The following is a 13,663-nucleotide window of genomic DNA, read 5'->3' on the forward strand; positions in this document are numbered from 1 at the left end:
GTCCGCAGGGGACTAGCAGCAATCTTTTAAAGGTCAACCGAGGCTTCGAAGAGGAGAGTGGAGGCTCAGCAGGACGAGGAGGAGTAGTGGGGCAGCAGGTTTGGAGGGACGAGGAGGAGGAACAGAGCATGACATGATGGAAGCAGGATCATGCGCAAGCGCAAGGGGCAAGAGCTAAAGGGCCAGGAACCACGACAAAGAGGACGTGAACAACAAGCTTCCAAGAGCCGGCATGGGACTCACGAGCACTGTGATGTAGCGCTCCACCAGCTCCGTCGAACAACTAGACCGCAGATTCACATTCAACAGAACGTGACGGCAAGGCCAGGCCTAATGGCAGGAGACCACACTAACCTCCACGATCAGAAGGCTTTCCATCTCTGCAACAGAAAGTGACCCCTGACAGTTATTCCTGGCCATCTAGTTTCGACAAGCAGTCCATTTTATAATTCTCTTTGATTAAGCCTTCAGGACTTCAATATATTTCTAATTGGGTCACTCTAGCTCAACTCCATTACAATAATTTAAAATATAATAGTCTTGATACAGGCTCATTGTTCGGAGGCGTCCCAGAAGTCTTTGATATGCTCCTGATCGAGTCTCTCCTGCTCGGTTTGCCGGGAGGTGAAAGTGAAACCCCCAAGGCTATTGGTGGGATTCACAGATACAGCCAACAGTTAGTGCAGTATTTGTCCAGCTTTGCGGACCAATGAGAATCCTACAATGTATTCTGAGTATAGGTAGATCCCATGTGGTAGGTGATCTTTCAAACTAGTCTTTGGATTACAGGCTCTCCAGTTAGGCTGTGATGATCTGCGTGTATCCCAAAATGCAGCTCTGTGCCTAATGTTGGGTGCTCGCAAATGGGACCACATAACTCAGTTGAGAAGGTCCCTTGACTGGTTTCCATCAAGACTAGAGGTCATTTAAGACTGCCTGTCTGGTTCCTAATGGTCTGTCAGCTGAAACCCCGGAATAATTGACTGAGAAGTTCATACGATAACATTTTCTCAGACCTTTATATGCTTTTGTGCCACCTTAGGATAGAAGAGCACTAGTGGTCAGGGGCCTAATTTTTTTTAATAATCATCCAGTGGAGGTCAACATACTTCTGCTGTTGCTTTCAGGAGAGCATTCAAACTCTTCCTATTTAAGAAAACTGCACACACTGGGGTTTATTCAGGCTGGTCAATAATGTCTTGGTTGGTTGCTCAGCACTACGCGAGGGTTTAATCGGTACTCTATTTGCACATAACAAATGTATTTAATCATTCAATCAATCAATCATTCAATGGGGGTCTTAAAATGGCCTCCTGCAGAGGATGTGTAGTCATATTGTGAGTCTACTGGCAGTTAGGACACACAAAGCCACAGTGGTGGGTCCTGTGGCAGGGGTGGCGAGGGTTCGCTCTCACCAGCTGTGCGCTGGAGTCCTGTGAAAGAAGCTGAGCACTGAGTAACTCTTGTTGGTCTGAGACACTAATGGTAACAGTTGGCGCATGAGGGACCCTATATGCGGCCAGTCCATGATCGCTGAAGAGGAAGACAACTGAGCCCGCACAACTCCCGAGCTGCTTGCAACCATAGGCAAAAGCTTCCTTGAGTTCGGACCTGTGGGGGTAGTTTAGCTCTGGTCACCGGTGTAAAAGGTCGCGGATGGAAGGATCCAAGTGCAAGGGATCCTGGGTGAGGCCAGTCTGTCACTGCCAAAGAAGACGAGAACTGAGCCCCCACAACGTCCGAGCTGCTCACAACCATGGGCAGGCCCAAGGGTTTCCTCAAGGTGCCCCAAGCTCACACTTGTGGCACCATTAACTCAGCGATATGTGGCAGGCGAAGCAGGAATCACCAATCACTGTGCCAAACTGGTCCCATGTAATTATGTCCCCTCAAAAATAACGGCATCCAAAAGAATTGCTGAAAAATTGCTGTTTTTTGCAGTGACAAATGCAATATGCAGGGGACACCCCTGCAGCCCCTAACCCCTTTTTTCTAGGGGAGCAGGGGTCACCCCTGTAACCTCTGCTCCTCCTGTCCCTATATATGTGGTCACCTATCTAATGTCACCACAACCTTTTCCCAACTTTATATATAAGGATATTATTACCTGATACCCCCAGACCGAGCAGAGTTCGTTGAAGTACCTCTGCCTCCTGAATGCCCCAAGACGTTGGGGCCCTCAGTTGTCGGTGGAGGCCACATAAATACACAAATACTTGCCACGAAGGGGATCAAGTCCATGGGCCCCCGCGAGATGGAGGGTATCCTCATCCCAAGCACATTTAAGCAATAATGGGCCAGATGCTGTACTTCACAGCACAATTTGCAGAAGAAATTGGACACAATGCTGCAGTATCAACAGTATTCTCTGAAAGGGAGCATGTTACAGTGCTTCAGATGGCACAAGACTATACACGGGAGCACGCCTGTTCATCACATGTATGTGCACATCAGAAAAGTGTGTGCCCAAAAGAAACATTGGATGCACAGTAGACAAAGGTTTGCGCTACATGCCTAAGGTATTGTGCCACTATCACACTGGGAGAAATGGCCAGCATATTTTATATGCCAATAGAAATGACACAGGTTGAAAACATTGTGCCACTTTCACATACTTTCCCCAGGAGGTATAAGGGCCATCATTGGTCTTGTGCTTGTTAGCAAACTGAACGCATCAGAATGCAAAGACACCACCACGGCCATAAGAATAATGCTATTTTTAACAACAGAAATGTGAACTGTAGCTTCCCACATACCTCTCTATCTCCTTAAACCTAATCCCCCACTTTAGTCCATAGTATACCTCCGCTGCGCCCATACACACTCTATTTAGACATGGGTGACTAGCAGGGCCTTGGCCAACCTCGCCTGACTTTAATGGCTGAAATGCACACACGCATAATAGCACCTCCCACATTTTTGGACTCCAGTCCCTCCAAGAGCGTTCGACCGAAAACGCGTTGGGACCCTAATTATGGTGAAAGGCGCTATAACAAGTGACAAAATAAATGAATGTATGAACTAAAACTGGCACTGGATACGCAATTTGCGCTTGCATATGACAACTTGCAAGCGATGCTCGTGCACCGGTGTGACCTGCTTGCACCTCCTCCCCTGAGACATTAAGGGCAAGTGAAGTAGCAGTGGCCTTGGTTTGTGAGGTGAGTGAGATTTCCTTCCACCTGCTTGGCCTCTGCGCCCAACTCAATTAGGCTACTGACTCTCCAGTGTGCAAGCTCTCCAAACATAACCCTCGCCACATAATCCTGGGGACCAGCAGTATTCAAACTGCGGGGCATGACCCACTGGGAGCGTGGGGGGGCACTGCCTCTTGTGCAGGGGGTGACATAGCCACAGTCTGAAAAAGAACCAGAGTCTAGATTCTAGACTCAAAGAACACATCTGGTCTTCAGCTTGCAATGAATATTATGTTTAATGGTACCATTTACTTTTATACTGCTATCATTACACTACATTCCTTTCTGTACACAGAAAGGACTTTAGTGTATTGATAGCCGTGTGCAGGTGTTAGTGGCATTCTTCGTTTTTAGAACATATATGGATCATAGAGAAATACAGCAGCTGTCACTAATGTCCAGTAAAAAATACCATTCCTCCCCCAGGGCAAAATGTTTGGGTTTTTACCTATTTATAAAAAAATGTGTGCTCTAAAATGCAGCATTTTAACGCATTATTTTAAATAAATTATGGGGGAAGAACCCCTCTAAATTGATTCAGGCACCCCGCTAGGCCCAGTCGCTATGGCATTTCTGGGGGAAATATTTATGCCGATCCACTTAAAAAATTCACCAGCCACTACTGACCCTGGGACTGTGCTGGGAGCAGGGTGGGAGGGGCCCAGGGACTGTGGCAGGAGCAATGGGATAGTGGTGGGAGCCTGGTGGGGAAAGCCCAGGAACTTTGGTGGGAGCAGGATGGGTAGAGCCCTGGCACTGGGCTAGGAGTGGGATGAGGGAGCCCAAGGTCTGTGATGGGAGCAGGTGGGGGAGCCCAGGGACTATACAGGGAGCAGGGTGCAGCGACAGCACGCAATCATTCATAGCAATTTGGACTATCTATTTGGCATTTTGGGGGTGGGGGTCCGGCCTGCCCACATTTTGCTCGGGGGGGGGGGCAGGCCAAATAATATTGAAGACCACTGCTGTAGACAAAGGCATAGCACTTCCTCTGCATAATCCCTTTGATTTCCTAAATCAGAGCTGAAAACAGACCCTTGTCGCTGAGAACACATGTACCCAGCCCTGGTGTTGTAGCCAACAGCACTTTGCATGCTAGGACCTGGAATTATGCTTTTGACCATTGTAACTATGGACCTAGACGTTCCAGCATGCAGAGTGGCATGGCTTAAAAAAGCGGAACTGGGTCAATGTTCCCTATTGGCAGCTCTGGCATGTGGTGTGGATGAACTGCGTTTTAAAAGAACACGTTAAAACATGATTTTCTGTTTTCATTCTTTTACTGTCGTTAAGGGAGGAGAACTGCAGCTGTCACTAGGGAAGCAGGTTACCAATGAAAGAATAATGGCAACATGTGCATCCCTGAAACATCAGGAACATGCCAGTAACACTGTGAAACAGTGGGCTTCGTTTCAAAGTGAGCGGCCCAGATGATACTGTCATTGTGTGTTACTGGGCTCCATCAATAATGTGCTGCAGGCCTTTTCATTGTCTATGTAATCCTCTGACTTAGAGCCAGCCGGAGTACATAAAAAGCCAAGAACATTTCCAAGGATGTCAGAATTTGGCTGAGAGCTCGGAAAGCTCCCAAACAAATGGGGATGTCCTTCAGGGGATTTTAAAACCACTCTGCACAAGCTGCAGCAGCAGAGCAGACATGTCCGGGAAGCTGAGCCTTGTTATCACTGTGTCCATGAAAGGCCCCCATATCTTTGTCAGACCCTGGGCGGATGCCTAGGGTGCCCATTGGGTAATCAGGCCCTGCTTAAGAGATACAGAAAGAAAGTAGACATGTTTACTAGTTTTACTAGTTATCACTAAAACAGTAGAAGTTGCGAAACGGAGAATACAATACGGGATGGGTTGAACATTTTTCTGAAAAATATCTAAGTGGTGCAATAATTATCTGAGACGGGCAACCCGTTGGTGCACAAGGTCCTAAGCGGCCTGCCAGAGGTAGGGCTCAGAATTACAGTACTTGCACTTATTTTCCCTTATGGGGATTCCATGCTAATTTGTTGAAATAAATTACTTCGAGGTAATTTACTTTTTATTTGGGGGGATCCCCCATACTTCCTTCACTACTATCCCTATCCCAAACCCCTCCTCACCCCCTTTTAACCACATAAACCACAACTGAATATATGTTTATTGCAAAGTAATTCAAAGTAATCACTTTGGAGTAAATTACGTCAAAGTAATTTTTTATCGTTGAAACCACGGGATCCCGCTCGGACCCTTGATCTCCCTGCAGGGGCCTGCTGCAGGCTCTCACAGCCAACGCTAGGAATTGAAGAAAACAGGGCAGATGTGGTTGTGTCCAAGAGAGCGACGCATGCGCGCAGGAATGTGACTGTAGGCGTGACCAGCATTTTCCTATGCTGGGGGTTCTCAGAGCAGCCATTCAGACCACCTGCTCCAGGTAGCCTATGCCTCACTAAATGATTGCACAGGACTGCCACAGGTGCTGCATTGACAGTAATCAATAGGCAGCTCCAAAGACAGCAGAGGGGCTGCAGAACTCACAGTCCAGGTGGAAGTGTGTGCACAACAGAACAGGAGTGCTTCCACTAAGCATTTACGCACCAGAAATAAAAAGCCAGGGAGGGAGAGATGGTTGATAATGAACATGTCTCTGCCAGAAAAAACTCGAAATGCAACATTTTCAGGTTATGCCACTAGAAAAGGTGCCAAATCCACTGGTTTACTAATTTGCCTCTCAGTTAAATGGGTATGAAGGTGACATCAATGCCAGTTTATGTTACTTGATGGCCACCGTGACAGTGGACCCAAGGCTCGCGCATCATTTATATGAAGAACCGTCCAGTGTAGGAGCTCATTTTCAATCAGGAGGCACAATAAGCACTCAACAAATGGAATGCTGTTGCTGTAGTTGCTACCTACCAAGTCCGATCTATGAAAGTGTCGTCCAAACAGGTGCTCGCCTGCTCCTGCGGAAACCATCAAGGATCATATTGACACCCTCGCTCCAGCCTTGGCCAATTTCTGTAATCACTCTTTCGCCACTGGAACTTTCTCCTCTCCCTTTAAGCACTCCCTTGTGCACCCCCTCCTCAAGAAGCCATCTGCTGATCCTACCTGCCTGCCAAACTATCGCCCAATCTCCATTACCCCTTTCCTTGGCAAACTCTTGGAAAAGCTGGCCATCTCCCAGCTTACTCTCCACACTGAATCTGTTGGTTGTCTCCATGACCATCGGTCTGGCTCCAGAGCTGCCAGAGGCACAGAAACTGCTCTCCTGAACACCCATAAAAATCTGCTTTCTAACCTTGATTCCAGCATTCGTTCTGTCGTCATCCTCCTTGATCTTTCCACTGCTTTCAACACGGTCAACCATGCCATCCTGATCAATCGACTCTGTGAGAACCTGGGCATCATGGATCAGGCCCTGGAATGGCTGACCTCCTTCCTCTTGGACCGCCCCTCCTAGGTCCAACTTGGTCCCTTTCTCTCCACCACCTCTCTCTCTACCTGTGGCGTTGCCCAGGGCTCTGTCCTGGCACCCTGGTTTTTCAACATCTACTTGGCCCCTTTGGCCCACGTGATTTATTTCTTCTCCTCTAACTTTTAATGTTATACGGATGACACTCAGCTTTCCTTCAGTCTCCCCTCAGCCTCCTCTCCTCTCTCCCTCATTCCTGAAAGTCTATCCGCGATTCAGGATTGGTGCACCTCCAACGATCTCTGCCTTCATGTCAGTAAGACTGAGATCCTTCTCATTGGGGCCCCTTCTTTCCCTCTCTCACTCTGGCCGCCCTCCTTGGGCCCTCTTTCTTCGCCTTCCTGCGGGCCAAAAAACCTTGGTGTCATCTTCGACTCCACTCTCTCTTTCTCTCCTCACATCTCGGACGTCGCCAACAAGTCCCACTACCAGCTGCACCTCCTCAAAGGGACTCTTCCCTTTCTCACTTTCCCCCAGAAGCTCACTGTCTCCAGAGCTCTGGTTCTCTCTTGGCTGGACTACTGCAACAGCCACTTTCTCAATCTGCCTTCCTCTACTATCTGCCCTCTGCGACTAATCAAGAACAGGACTGCAAGACTTGTCCTTGGCTTCTCGTTCTCGCACTTGCACAATCTGAATGACACAAGGCCTTTAAGATTAGTTATCTTGTCCTCCCTCTGTCTTCCCTGCCTTGTCTTGTCGCGCCTAGAAACACTTGTTTACAGGCGTGTTATAAATGACTTATCATATCATATCATATCATATACCTAGTACTATATAATTAAGCATAAATGCCGCCCAGATTTGTGCTGCAATGTTTCTTGTTTTTGCTGCAAAGGTTTGAAGGCAATGGCACTATATCCTTGGAGGCCGGGGGTCCAAATCAATGGTCCTCAATCCTGGGTAGCGGGAGTATTACAGGGTGTTCTCAAGATGTGGGGTGCTGGCACGTCATAAGAGGGCATCTCGAGGCTAGCTGCGGCTGGTTGTATTTTTGTAGTGCAGATGAACACAGGACAGTGACCCAAGGTTCAGGCCTTTGCTAATGAGTGAAGCTCTGTCATAGAGTGCCAGAGCGACAATGGCCAAGCTCTCCATTAACAGGAAGGGGTTTCTAGCAGGAAATGTGATTTCATGGTACACACTGGCACAGAGCTCCTTGTAAGTAGCAATGTCCACAATCAAGGTCTCTTTTGGATCAAGGACAATTGAAGCCCAGCTTTCAAACAGGGTTTAGACATCTGGGCCTTGTTTCTGAACTCAGTGGGATGCACTGGAGTGGCATAATGGGGGGAGGGGGTGGCTGGTGCAGGGTTGTCGGTGCCCTCTCCTCTGCCACTCTATCTAAATGATCAACCCACCCCCACCGGCTGCTTTTTCAAGGATGGGTGCAGGATGGTCAGCCACACGCATGACTGTCATGGAGGCACCTGCTTCCTAAACAAGCACACCACTCGGAAATGTATTTTTCTCAGTGCTTCGGGCAGTGTTCTGAGAACAGCACCCACCCGGGACTTAGACAATCACAAGAGGCAATCAAAAGACATGCCTTCCAGGCACGTGTGTAGAGTCTCCAAGCAAGGAAGCCCATTGCTGGCCGTGCATGCACCATCACCCACAGCTTCTGCAAGGTCCTGCTACCACATGTTAAGGGAATTACATGTAAGAGCCCCACAGCTTGACATTTTAAAGGTACATGCCTACACTGGATGGAGGGGGCGTCACACTCTAAAGGGGCCACTGGAATCTAGCCTTCATTGGATTGCCATTGCCTTTCCCAACATAGAGAGTGGCCAGAGAAGGGTAATCCCTCAAGGTTCTCTTTAAATGAAACCTTAATAAACACAATGCTTCACCTGGGCCTGCTCTTCCCTTGGGAGTAACAATAAACATTACTACCAGAGTCTTAGTGTTGGCTTCCACGTTTTTCTAGATCCTATCATAGTAGGTTTTTTAAAAATCCCTTTCAATGGTACTCAGTGTCTGCCAGGATTCAGTCCAGGCTCTATAGATTGCAGAAGTGAGTACCTACATTTGTGATATGCTTGCCTATAAATGCCAATATGAGGGGTGGGGAGGTGCGGAAGATAACCTCCTGTGGGTTTGGAAATGATCCCTTAGTAGAGCTCAAAGAGTAATGACTTATGATATGATATGAATAGACTTTCTCCACTGTCACACATATGGGAATGCTTGCCTCTTCTCTGTTAGCACTAATGAGTGATGTCAGAGGAATTGGACACCCATTGTTACCTTGCATTGGGGAACCATAGTAGACCTAAGGACGTCTCCAGAGACGTCCTTGGCCAAAGGCTTTGCCAAAGGTACTTACGTTTTACGCTCAAGTCTTATTAATACTTTAGAAGTTGTCAAAAATGCAGCTTAATTCAATGTTTGATTGGAAAGGTTTTATATCTGTATTAATGTCCACAGAGATAGCAGTTGTAACCATCCCAAGGTCCTGCTTAGGTCCAATCTTGTAGTTGGCGATGTATGCTTTTGACCTCAGTGTCACTGGAGGGGGCGGAGGGAACCAACTCAACCAAAATGCCAAATTGTTTTGCTGTTTGAACTGGGCCATGCGAAGAGTACAGCTGAGCTATCGTCTGCTATGGTGAGCACTTCGGGGATTGCAGTGTTCGGTCATAGATAGCCCTCTTTGATGCATACATTGACAATCATTCTTCCAGCTAGAGGAGGTTCAAGGTGTTGTCTGTTTGGATCTGCACAGGGGGCAAAAGTGTTTGCTCCTTTTGTCTATGGTGTAGACGTGAACCAAGAGCAGAGACAAAGCTGACCCTTGGGGGACCCTACATTTGATCATTGTCCAAGTGGAGCAGAGCAGGTCTATTCTCATCACCCAGCTGTGGCTGGAGACAAATTACATTTTCCATTTCAGGGAGGTGCCCGACACCTCCATCGAATCCTGGGGGATGATGTGTATTATCTTGCGGTTGGCTGTGTCATCTGCACAGAAGGATCCAGGAAGCTCATGCTACCTGGAGCCCCTGGCTTCCAGGCACTCCAGGAGCTGCAATGGCACATTCCAGAAGGTTGCTTGGATGTGGCAGGTGGGAGATGAGGCAGTGGTTAGATGTGTGCTTGGGATCTGTGTTTGGTTTCTTAGTAAAGTGGGTGACTATGGCCTGTTCTAATGGGTCGGCGATGAGCCCTTTTGGGGCGACGCATTGACGTCTGTGATGGGGTGTTGATGTAGCACTTCTGGCACAAAGTATGAACAGGGTTCCTTTGGCAGGTTTCAGGATTAGTTCAATCAATAATGTTACTTTGCCTCCAGTTCTTTCGGTGTTATGCCGTTCTATATAAAAATTGATTGCATCATTTCTCACTGCACTTTCTTGCGCGGCCGGGCTCTGTAGGTCACAGTACAGAATTATAAATGACAGCACAAGTTCCAGCCCTTAATTAGAAGCATTTCCTACCATTTCTGGATCATAGGTTCTGGGCATTGGTGGTGCAAGTGGATTTGGCGATATATGCAGAGATCTGAGCTGAAGGCCGTGGACGATGTTGGATGTTGAGGAGTGGGTTGGAGATGCTCTTCCACCACCATCTCAGGAGCATTACCCAGTTCTGGACGGAATTTTATCCATCATTTTGGGTCATTCACATAAATGGATGAGCTGCCCACTTAAGCGCGTGGCCCCCGAGCTGGAGAAGGCAGGCTGCGTCTCAGTGGTGGTATTATTGCGTCTCTCTGCACCTGGCAGCCCATAAGGGAGATGTTTCAGCCTTTTGCACCATGCCTACTCCATTGCAGAAAAAGCCTCAACAAAGACGCAAGTGTGAAAATGTGTGAAACAAGTGTGAAAGGGCACTGCATGAGCAAGTGGAGGGGTGAAGGTGATCAGAGGGGCAGGAGCACAGACACACTAAGAGCAGCGAGAGTTTTCATAATCAGGGTTAATCGAGAGCAGGTGTATTCAACCTTTTTACTATTAGTATTATCATTATTATTAAGGTATTTATTGAGCGCGGGGTAACAGAACATTTTACGATCATAGGGGGAAGAATAAGTTTAGGGAGCAGAGAAACACGGGAGTGGGGATCTATCAACAGGAGAGGGAGGGCAGCTGTCAGTAATGAGTCTCCAAGTAACCAGGGGCAGAAAAAGTGAGGCTCACCCAGTCTGAGGCATGGTGGGAACAGGATGATGTATTGACCTAGGTGTTAGGGAGTAGCCATTCCTTGAAGAGGAGGTTCTTGAGCTCCTTCCTGAACTGTGGAAGTGAGGGGGTGAGCCGGATGTTGATGGTGATGTTGTTGATGTTCCAGAGTCTTGAGGTGTAGACAGAGAAGGCCTGTCTTCTGTTTTTTTCCTTACTTCGCTGGCGAAGTTCAAGTCTGCACATGGCCTTACTTCTGATGGACCGGAGACTTCTGGAGATGCTGGGTTTCTCAGTGAGGTAGCTTTGGGACTTCAGAGCGACAATCTGGTAGATGATGCAAAATTTGAAGCGGATACAGACTTGCAGTGGAAGTCGGTGCAGTTCGATGAGGATCGGGGTGGTGTGGTCGAATTTGCAGATTCCTTTGATGAGTTGTGCTGCAGCATGAAGGGCACATCTCAGGGGAGCCAGGGTAGTCGCTGCAAGGCCTTCCAAGAAGTCAATGCCACCATCCAGGTGGGAGAGGAACTAGGCTTGGACAGCAAATGTGACTTTATTTTCTGGGACGAAGGGCTTGCTTTTCCACGAAGTAGACAAAGTTAGTACCAAGTCATTTGTGTCTTCCTTGCTATGTGCTGTTTGAAGCAGAGGCTTCTGTCGAGGTCAATTCCAAGGAACTTGGTGCATGTGGCCAGCTGGGGTGTGAAGCCCTTTAGGTGCATTGCAGAGAGCCAGGTCTGGATGTCGGGGATTTCGGTGTTGTTGGTCGTCAGTAGGAATTCAGTATTGGAGGGGTTGCCCTTCAGGTAAGCACTAGACATCCATGACTGGATCAATGAAAGCAGGTCTTGAGCCTGCGGATGTCTTCAATGGCGGATATCTTGAGGTAGAGCTGTGTATCATCTGCATTTTGGTGGATGTTGTGTGGAGAGAGGACATTTCTAAGCGATTCCATGTAAAAATTGTAGATCATTGGAGAGAGGGTTGAATCCTGCGTGACTTCAAAGGAGATGGGTAAAGTTGGTGATCTGAAAGAATCTATTTCTCTGTTTGGCTCTGCAGATGTTTTGTACTACAACTCCTAACATCCTTAGCCAGGATAGTCAATGGTGAGTGATCATGGAAGTTGTAGTCCAAAACATATAGAGAACTGCAGTACCGAGACCCATGATCTAAAGCCTAAGAAAGGCTTCAACGTGTGGCCTTCTGAACAGGCTAATGGTGGCCCTTTCACAGGTGGACTTAATTACTTAATGTGCTGGTACTCTGCATGAATCCTATTGAATTGGGAGACATTTTGAATACCTAAGAATGCATGCCCTCAAATAAACACCCTGCGTATGCCTGCTTGATTGATTATGGCTGCATTGCTTTTATTCAAATGTCCTATTGTTGTTTGTGTGGTTGGGGTGTCTTGAATAACTAGTCTAGATGGACCAAAGAGGGAATCTGTGTGGGGTGGTTAACACCCAAACATAAAATCCATACCAACCCGAGGTTTATAAATCCCTAAATAGAACACCCATTACACTGGGTGGGGGAAACAACACTGCACAGAATTGGATAATGTTTGTAATAGGCCTCGTTGGGCTACCTGGGAATCCCTATGCTTAGCATGAAACATTTTTTAAATTGCTGTTTTGTTCCAAAATAATGTATTTTGTTCTTTCTTATGATTTCACACAAGGGTTTAAAGGCTGAAGAAGGCTTATATGGCATAGATGCATAAATGCACAGTTGACATCTCATTGAGTAATGTGTATCGAAGATAAAGTTTTGTCAAAATTGTTTTCTGTGAAAAGTGAGGACTGAGATTGTGAAAAGCTAGACACATTGGAAAGTGAGCAATGTTGGTTTGGCGCCACCTTGTCTGCTTTCAACTAACAGATCTCTTCTTCTCCTCCTCTCCTCCTTCCTGTCGATCCCGGCCTGTGCCCTCACCAGAAGAACACAACATGGAAGGTGAGTGTCCAACAGTCCTTTTGTCTTTGGTAATTTGTGGCCAGGAAGGCGCTGGTGGCGCCGCTCACTGTGTTTTAAGTGACTTCGTTGGGAAGTTCCATGCATCTTTTGGGCGTGAATGCCGCCTGCTTTCTTGTTCAGATGTCGGGGCTCACTCTTGCTCGAGCTATCTCTTTGTATCCTTTGGGAGGGAACTAGAGCAAGTTGTGTGGATGGAACTTGGACATAGGAGTCAATGAGAACGCTCCTTGTGGAAGGGTGGTCGGAGAAGTGTGGTGATTCCCAAGAAGCTTTCAGCAGAAGGGATCTCTGGCAGGGATCCATTAGCACACACGTTGCCAAATATGTCTGGATTTATGTGAACTGAAAAAAACAGATATTACTGTAGATCAAAAACACTGCTTGGGCGCGGTGGGGTCAGTTCTTTTCAGAGAAACGGTAGTACCCTACGATCCCTGGGAGACCAATGTGTATATGTCGTGTGATAATTTGTCCACTTATGGATAGCCATCTCCTTTGTCTACTTTTTCTTATCTTCAAATCTTGTTTGATTTATTATCTTTGAGATGGGATCCTTTTGTTTTGAGAAACATTCCTCTAGTTCTGAAGTTCTGTGAGTTAATTCTGTGGGCATGCACAATGTTTGTGTGTGGCTCTGGTGGCAGCAGTGTGGCTGTAGGGTGCAACCATGCCGCGCTGTACAGTATCATAATTTACTGCACCTAGGGTTATTCTTGTTCATGTTACCTATTATTTCTGTATATCTCTACACGGTGTGCCCTGCCCTTCCCAGCATTCCATAGGTGGCCTTGAGGGAGGCAGCAGAAGCCGGGTCTTCCCTTACGGTGTAGCTGTGGGGTGAGTGGGGGACTCGCAGGAGATGTCTGGAGTTGAACACGCATACTCCTCCT

The 13,663-nt window shown here is 47.4% G+C and overlaps 1 protein-coding gene across 25 annotated transcripts in view; it reads left to right on the forward strand.

Annotated features, from left to right (window-relative positions):
* The window catches only part of NRXN2 (neurexin 2), a 2,524,532-nt gene that overhangs the window by 634,733 nt on the left and 1,876,136 nt on the right, over positions 1–13,663 (forward strand). For 22 of the 25 annotated variants that reach the window (XM_069645062.1, XM_069645065.1, XM_069645068.1 and 19 more), the window contains one exon: positions 12,735–12,752. In XM_069645062.1, coding sequence (XP_069501163.1) covers positions 12,735–12,752 — 18 coding nt within the window. The remainder of the gene's footprint in view (positions 1–12,734; positions 12,753–13,663) is intronic. The other 3 variants (XM_069645048.1, XM_069645049.1, XM_069645054.1) reach the window with 1 other exon arrangement.

The sequence above is a fragment of the Ambystoma mexicanum genome, chromosome 2p (genome assembly GCF_040938575.1).
Source record: "Ambystoma mexicanum isolate Mex_15411 chromosome 2p, UKY_AmexF1_1, whole genome shotgun sequence".
Taxonomy (NCBI): domain Eukaryota; kingdom Metazoa; phylum Chordata; class Amphibia; order Caudata; family Ambystomatidae; genus Ambystoma; species Ambystoma mexicanum.